At 40.6% G+C, this 7,292-nt stretch overlaps 1 protein-coding gene across 2 annotated transcripts; it reads left to right on the top strand.

Moving 5' to 3' along the window:
- Window positions 1-1,149: 1,149 nt before the first annotated feature.
- On the top strand, window positions 1,150-4,716 carry LOC110290076 (cystatin-9). Of its 2 annotated transcripts, none has more exons than XM_021156561.2 (3): window positions 1,150-1,433; window positions 2,680-2,793; window positions 4,431-4,716. In XM_021156561.2, exons 1-3 carry the CDS (start codon window positions 1,212-1,214, stop codon window positions 4,506-4,508), a joined length of 414 nt encoding a protein of 137 aa, XP_021012220.1. In that variant the 5' UTR covers window positions 1,150-1,211; the 3' UTR covers window positions 4,509-4,716. The 2 variants fall into 2 exon arrangements, with proteins under 2 accessions (XP_021012220.1, XP_021012219.1); XM_021156560.2 differs by having other exon boundaries at window positions 2,680-2,946.
- The last annotated feature ends 2,576 nt before the right edge of the window (window positions 4,717-7,292 follow it).

Here is a 7,292-nt window from a genome sequence, read left to right as displayed (position 1 = left end):
TGGTTTGGACTCCTTGTCTTTCTGTCTGTCTGTTTACTATATGTATGAGAGCAATGCATGAGTATACTCACTTTGATATGCCTCTGAGGACAACTTGGGGGGGAGTCTATTTGTCCTTCCACCAAAGTATCCTGGGAATCAAACTTGGGTCCTCAGGATTGGCAGCAAGAGTGTTTACTTGCTGAGCCATTTTGCTGGCTTCCTATGCAAGTCTTGTACCCACAGCTTTCAGACAAGTGGTCTTTGTTGGTCACAGGCTTCAGCTTTTCAGTTTGTCAGTTATCTAAAAAAAAAAACAAAAAACAAAAAACAAAAACCTTTTCCCTTGCCTTAACACTTTTCTAGGTTCTGCCTAAGCCTCAGAACTTGGAGCTTTTTCGTTCTTGCATGTTCCCCACTATAGGGCATCAAGACTGGGAAATTTGTTGGGCAAGGCTTGGGCAAGGCAATATATATATATATATATATATATATATATATATAGAGAGAGAGAGAGAGAGAGTTTTTTTTTTTTAAAGATAGGGTTTCTCTGTGTAGCTCTAGCTGTCCTGGAACCAACTTTGTAGACCAAGCTGGCCTTGAACTCAGAAATCCGCCTGCTTCTGCCTCCCAAGTACTTGTGCACCACCACTGCCCGGCGGCTTGTTATATTCTTGTAGCATAGTTACAGGTTCTGTTTTATATTCTGACTCAGTGGCAGGTGCATGTGGGATGATGACTATGGTAACTTCTCTCTCTGTTTGCATCTATGATTTGGTTGATGTTGTTTTTGTTTTGAGAACAGAGTCTCAGGACATAGTCCAGGGTAGCCCTGAACTCAGAATTCTTATGTCTCTTTTTTCTCAATTCTGGCATTATAGACATGTAGTATACTGTAAAGTATCATAACTTCCTGAGTATTTCTCTTAATTTCACAGTCTGTATCTGTCTTCCTCAGATGCTCTCCCCACTAAATATGATCAGGTACCATTGCTATGGTTGAAGATGTTGACTTTGTTTTTTCCTTAGGGACATTTGGAAGATGCTTGGGCAGCAATGAAAAATGGTGTGTGTGTGTGGGGGGGGGGATGTGTGTGCATGTACGTGATTGTGATAACTGAGGAGGAGTCTACCCAAGCTGAAGAGATTATGTGTTGGTGTTGTGCCTGATAGACTCCTGTGGGAGTGAAGAGCTAAGACAGACAAAGCAGTGGCTGTGGAGTTCTGGCTCCATGTCCTGTCCACTGGGAAAGAAAGCTCTGCCTCTCACCATGCTGCTGCTTCTGCTGAGTTTTCATGTTCTCATCATTCCTGTCTCGAAGGCCAATAAACAAACAGACAGATCTGTTAACTTCATTCCCACAATGGAATTTGCCGTGAACACATTCAACCAGGAAAGTCAGGATGAATATGCCTACAGGATGGAACATATCATGAGTTCCTGGAGGGAGAAGGTAAGTGAACACATCCTTGCCTATCTTGTCAGAATGTACCTGCTAGTCAGTGAAGGATGGGAGAGAGCAATCCACCTTTTGCAAGTTACACATTGTCAGGAGCCATAAAGGGACAAGCTAATCACTAGCAGGTGATCATCCTGAAATGGCCTGCTTCAGATTATTATATAATCTGCAACAGGCATGCCCTTATTAAGCAAGGCTGTAAGGGACTCATTTTAGGAAATATTCCTGCTATTAATATGCTTTTCCTGTTATTATTAAACATATATAACAATCACTAAGTAGGAGCATACCCTTTTAGAGCAGATCTCTGCAGATTCATGAAGATGTACTGTCTTGTAGTGATGCTATGTAGACTAATAGATGACTTAAGTCTTTATGATGATCCTATAAGAATTCCTAAAATTATATCAATGATTATTAAGCTCTTTTTTAGTGGGACTGCTATTAGGTCCTTTTCTGATAGTCAAAGCTGCAAAGAGAACTCTGCCAGTCTCCCAAGTGTCACCAGTTAATTTCTCTTAGATGGTAACCAGACTTTCTCCTACCCAGAGCACATTCCAAAAGGTTGTAAAACAATTAACCTAAGGTCATAAAACGGGAACTAATGATTTATTGTAGGTGCTAGGACAGAAGACAAAATATTGAGTGGGTTTATCTATACAAAACTTCACTAATAACTTAGTTATGGTTTTAAACCTTCAGTGAACCTGTGGAGCTGAGACAGGTGAGGGATGTTTAGCCAGATAATTACTGCTAATGGGTATGCATGGAAACATTCGCTGTTGAAAACTTCTATTTCAATTTACGATTTGATTTTTTGTGAGAACTTGTGATGAACTTTGTTACATGTGATCATGTATACTGAAGGATATATAAGTACTGACAACAAAGAGATGAGGGAAGAGAAAGGAAAATTTTTTGCCTTTCCCCACTTAGGATCTTTTTTTCTTTTCCTCTTAGATAGCTTTCACAGGAAACTTTTTACAACTTAATAATATAGTCTGTAGATAATAGTATGGACTGATCTTGACTTCTCTGATTTCTAACAGGTTCCTGCTCTTGAATCTTAACTCTCTAATCTAGAGACTACTACCCTGGCTTCTGTCTTCATAGAGTTTACTCCAGGCCTTGAGGAACTCCAAACGGAGAAGATTCTGGGTCTCTTCTTATATTGAGCGCAGTCACATAGCCTCTTAAGTGGCAAATGGATCTGTTAATTTTAATCTTTTTCTGTTTACAGGTATATTTTCCAACTGTGTATTCCATGAGGCTTCAGCTGCGTAGAACCATATGCAAGAAGTTTGAGGAGAGTCTCGACATTTGCCCCTTTCAGGAGAGCCGTGGTCTGAATAATGTAAGGCAGGACACCAGTCCTCTTAATTTTCACAGTTGTGGATGCTGCAGGGGGACTGAGTGGAGAGCAAGAACAAGTGACAGAGCCATGCCTAGGGACCTAAGGATGGGCAGGTGCAAGACTCCTCAGGACTCTCTGAGCCACAATGTGGAGGTAACATGCATCCCAACCTGAGCTCTCAACACTACCCACTGCTTCACTGAAGCTGATCCCTAGATTTCATAGCCTTACAATGCTTGTATGTCTTTTGATCCTGTGTTCTGAATATACAAAGGGTTACCCATTACCTTATCTTCATTTTCCTTCATTAGCATCAGCAGAAGAAGTCTGGATGGCTCTAACATAACTTTTGTCTGAATGTGCAGCTCTTAGGGTCCTAGGCTGACACAAATGTCTGAAAGTGAAAGTCGAGGAAGAGCCCCACTCTCATCCCTTCCAGGACTGGCCTTGGGGCACTTGTTCTGGTGAACCAGGACAAGGTAAACCTTGACTGTGAGCACAACTCTATCTAGCATCAGTTGAGCATCTTATCAGAGGCTTCACTAACACATTATCTGATAGGCTAAACCTAAGGGTGGCTTGTTTTAGTTTCTTTTGTCTTGCTTTGATAAAATACCCTGACAAAAAGCATCTCTTGGGAGAAAGGGTATATTACTCACAACTCCAATTATCAGAGACCTCAAGGCAGCAGGAACTTAAAGCAGCTAGTCATATGACATCCATTGTTGATTCCGAGTTTCTCCTCTGGGATCCAAGCTCCTGGAATGACTCTGAGACTCAGTTATATTTACAAAAACCTTGGCCATAAGCTTTGGTTGGTTCCTTAATTAGATCATAACTAAATATCCCATTTATTCTAATTTAGTTTCTGCCATGTGTCTAGTTACCTCTGCTCAGCTCTCATGTGTCTATCCTCTTTCATGTCCTGAGGAGACTCCTTCACTTGGCTCAATCCCAGAACCCTCTCTGCCTACTGGATGTCCTGCTTTATATTCTACCCTTTCCTATATGCTTTTTACTAACAGATGACGCATCAATGCAGTACATAAGAGATTCTCTTTACAACCCATAGTCAGAAATAAAGAAAGATAAATATACACAGGCTTCTAGTACTTAGCTCACTTTCCCCACTCTAATGTATTTCAGGTTCCAAACCCAGGAAATGGTGCCACCAACTGCAGGCTGGGTCTTTCCACAATTAATATAATCAAGACAACTCCCCACTGACATTCTCACTGGCCAACCTGATCTAGGTCATCTCTCACTGAGATGCTCTTTCCAGATGATTCTAAAGTGTGTTCGGTTGGCAATTAAAACTAATTAACTCTCCCAGTGGGTAATCTTGACAGGGTGCTTTCTACCATTACTGTTAGGTTTTTGAATTACACAAGAACATCCTAGATATTCTTCTTGAGGTCTCTGTTTGTTGAGGGAGAGTTGCAACAAGTACTCTTAGGTTTCCATGGTGCTTCAGATCAAGACACAAGTCACTATTTGCCAAGGGTTCACTGGGCAGTCTGAAGATGTTTTTCTCCTTCTGTGGAAGGGAAAGGGTGAAATGTCGGCTGTTCAGAGTACAATTCACAAACTTTCTCACCCTCTTTTTTTCACTGTCTTTTCTTATTATTTTCCCTCAGACCTTCACCTGCCTGTTTACTGTCGGTACCTACCCCTGGATAACAAAATTCAAGCTCTTCAAGAGTGTGTGCTCATAGTTTCTCTCACGGGAGTCACCCATGGACTGGTCATGTACTTCTCTGCATCCGTGAAGGGGTTACCCTTGGCAGAACCTCTGTGCTCATTTTCCTTGTTTTGCAGCATTGTGCAGTATCAAGACTGGATATGTGGATAATAATTAGGGGAAAATGTACATTGCTGTTTTTTCGTCATGTAGAATAGTTCATTAAATATTGCATTTCTGAACATGTTTTGTGTATAATTTTAGAGGAAGTACCATGGGCCAGTGGTGTGGACAATTTGAGTTTCTAAAATCTTGTCCACACTTTGAAGCCCCTAAGGGGATCACAGGATACATTAGTAAGCAAGCTGTATAAGAACTATTGTCACACAAATCCAGAAGTACAATGACTGTGGTCTCCTAGGGCACTAAATATCCAAGAAGGGCCCAGGTCTCTGACACTCTTACCCCAGCATATGTGTTCAGCCTCTGATTTCCAGAAAGAAGTTTACATGCTTCCCTGGTGAAAAGAGTAACAACTTGGGTTTATAGTTACTAAATAATTACTTATTGTTTGATTTTTCAATCAGTCAAGATGTCAATAAAATAGTTAAGAATATCGAGCTGGAAAACCTCAAGACTAGTAGCAGAGAACATTTTAGTGCTTACGAAAACTCATTGGGTGTGGGCTGGAGAGATGGCTCAGCAGTTAAAAGCATGTACTGCTCTTGCAGAGAAACTGAATTTGAATCCTAGGGTCCTCACGTGTACCCATGTATACACATACTCCCCCCACCCCTCACATAGTTCTTAAAATAATCACTGGGCATGGCATCAGCTAGGTGGTAGGAGAGGACTTGTTAGTACTCTCTTACAGAAAACTCAATTTTAGCAACTGTGTGCACATGAAACTATCCTCACAAACTATCAGAAATCAGGTGAGATTTCAGCACCTTGGGTAAGCACAGAAATAAGAGGAGACACACTGACCAGGAAGAAAAGGTTTACATTACTCTTATCAGCCTGATCCAACTGCAGGAAACAGAGACATTCTTTCTGCTGATGAGAGAAGTCTAGATTCTTCTTTGGATGCCAACACTAGATGTACTTTGTAAATCTACAACTAGGATATAATCCACAACCAACCTCTTTACCAAGATGGCCCACAATCTGAGACTCTAGCCCCGCCCTGAATAAGAATTGGCCATAGAATCTAGACATCCCATAGGGAACTGGCCTGCTATGCCAACCATGTTGGCCCTAGTGATCTAGGATCACAAACCTTCCCCAAATTTTAGGCTGTTACCCATGATCTAAGCTCTACCCTGGTCCCAGCAGAACTAGAGTCCTGGGTCCATCATGTTCCAGCAGATAGGAGCTAAGTGTATCCTGTTGGAACACGTTGACCAACCATGGCAGCAAGTTTAACTGTAGAGTGACCTTGTGGACATTGACTAGGCCCAGCTCTTAAGGTCGGTATTCACAGCTGCTCCTGTTCTGCCTTGTTTGTCCCAGCCTTAGATCAGGAGATGATAGAACCCTGAAGAGGAGAATCATGGGGATAATTATAAAAATACTTTCTTTTAGTCTCTCTCTCTCTCTCTCTCTCTCTCTCTCTTTCTGTGTGTGTGTGTATGTGCACATGTGTAGGCATGTGTGTATGTGTGCCCTAACTTCCTTTCAGTTTACTACTATTGACCTGAGCATGCTGTGGCCTAGGTAGCTCTTGATCATTGTTGCTGAACCTCCGGAAGAGTCGTCTGGGTGAGTGTAGGACTCACTCAAATGCCAGCTCACTGCCAGTTCTCACTATAACTGCCAGTGATTCCTGTCTCAGATCAGGACTTCCTGACTCTTTGTAGTCCTGGGCAATTCTGTTACCTAAAACAATTTCAGCAAGATAATTCACAATTGTTTTGTGGACAGTTGTAATTCTTGCAGTATAGACAGCCATGGAAAGTAACATTTTTTTTTTAATCACCTCATTTCCGTTGATGCCAAGAGAGAAAGGCTATTCTCACAAAACATGCTCAGGTCAGGAGATTTATACCTGTTAGCTAATTCCTCTGTGTTCTTGTTACTACTTTTCCTGTGATTTTTCATTTATTTCTTTGAATATCCTTGAATTCTTATTGTCCTTTATTTATTTAGAATATGCCCATTTTATATTTACTGTCAAAATTATTTTTACTATATTCTATAAATATGAAAATATTGCACTCTTCCTGTTTTCCTTGAAATCAAAGGAAACTTGACTTCAAGACTGTGTGAAATTGAGATTATTTTCTCCTTTAGTGTTTGGTGGACCTAGGAAATTTATTTTATTTTTGAGTTTTTTGAGAAAATTTACTTTTATTATTTATTTATTTATTTATTCAAATGGCTTTTGGTCTATCCATAAGTATCATATTTCCAGAGTCATTTAATCTGTATTTTCTCAAATGTTTGTTAATCCAACTATAATTTTAAATATATTAATTATCATAACATGTTGCAACTTTTCTCATCATTTGTCACTGTGACAACTTTTGCATATAAAATGTGCAAGTGAAATATAAATACATGCACAAGGAATCCTGAATCATCTTTTTTTTTTTTTTTTCGAGACAGGGTTTCTCTGTGTAGCCCTGGCTGTCCTGGAGCTCACTTTGTAGACCAGGCTGGCCTCGAACTCAGAAATCCGCCTGCCTCTGCCTCCCGAGTGCTGGGATTAAAGGCGTGCGCCACCACGCCCGGCTCCTGAATCATCTTTATAAAATGTTGCCTCTTTTCAAAATCAGGCATACCTTGAATAAGTTTTTGTTGGTGGTACAAAGGAGAA

Source organism: Mus caroli, unplaced genomic scaffold, assembly GCF_978045245.1.
Source record: "Mus caroli unplaced genomic scaffold, Mus_caroli_1 scaffold_2, whole genome shotgun sequence".
NCBI classification, from domain to species: Eukaryota; Metazoa; Chordata; class Mammalia; order Rodentia; family Muridae; genus Mus; species Mus caroli.
The sequence above is the reverse complement of the archived record's forward strand: the minus strand, read 5'-3'. Positions and strand labels throughout refer to the sequence as shown.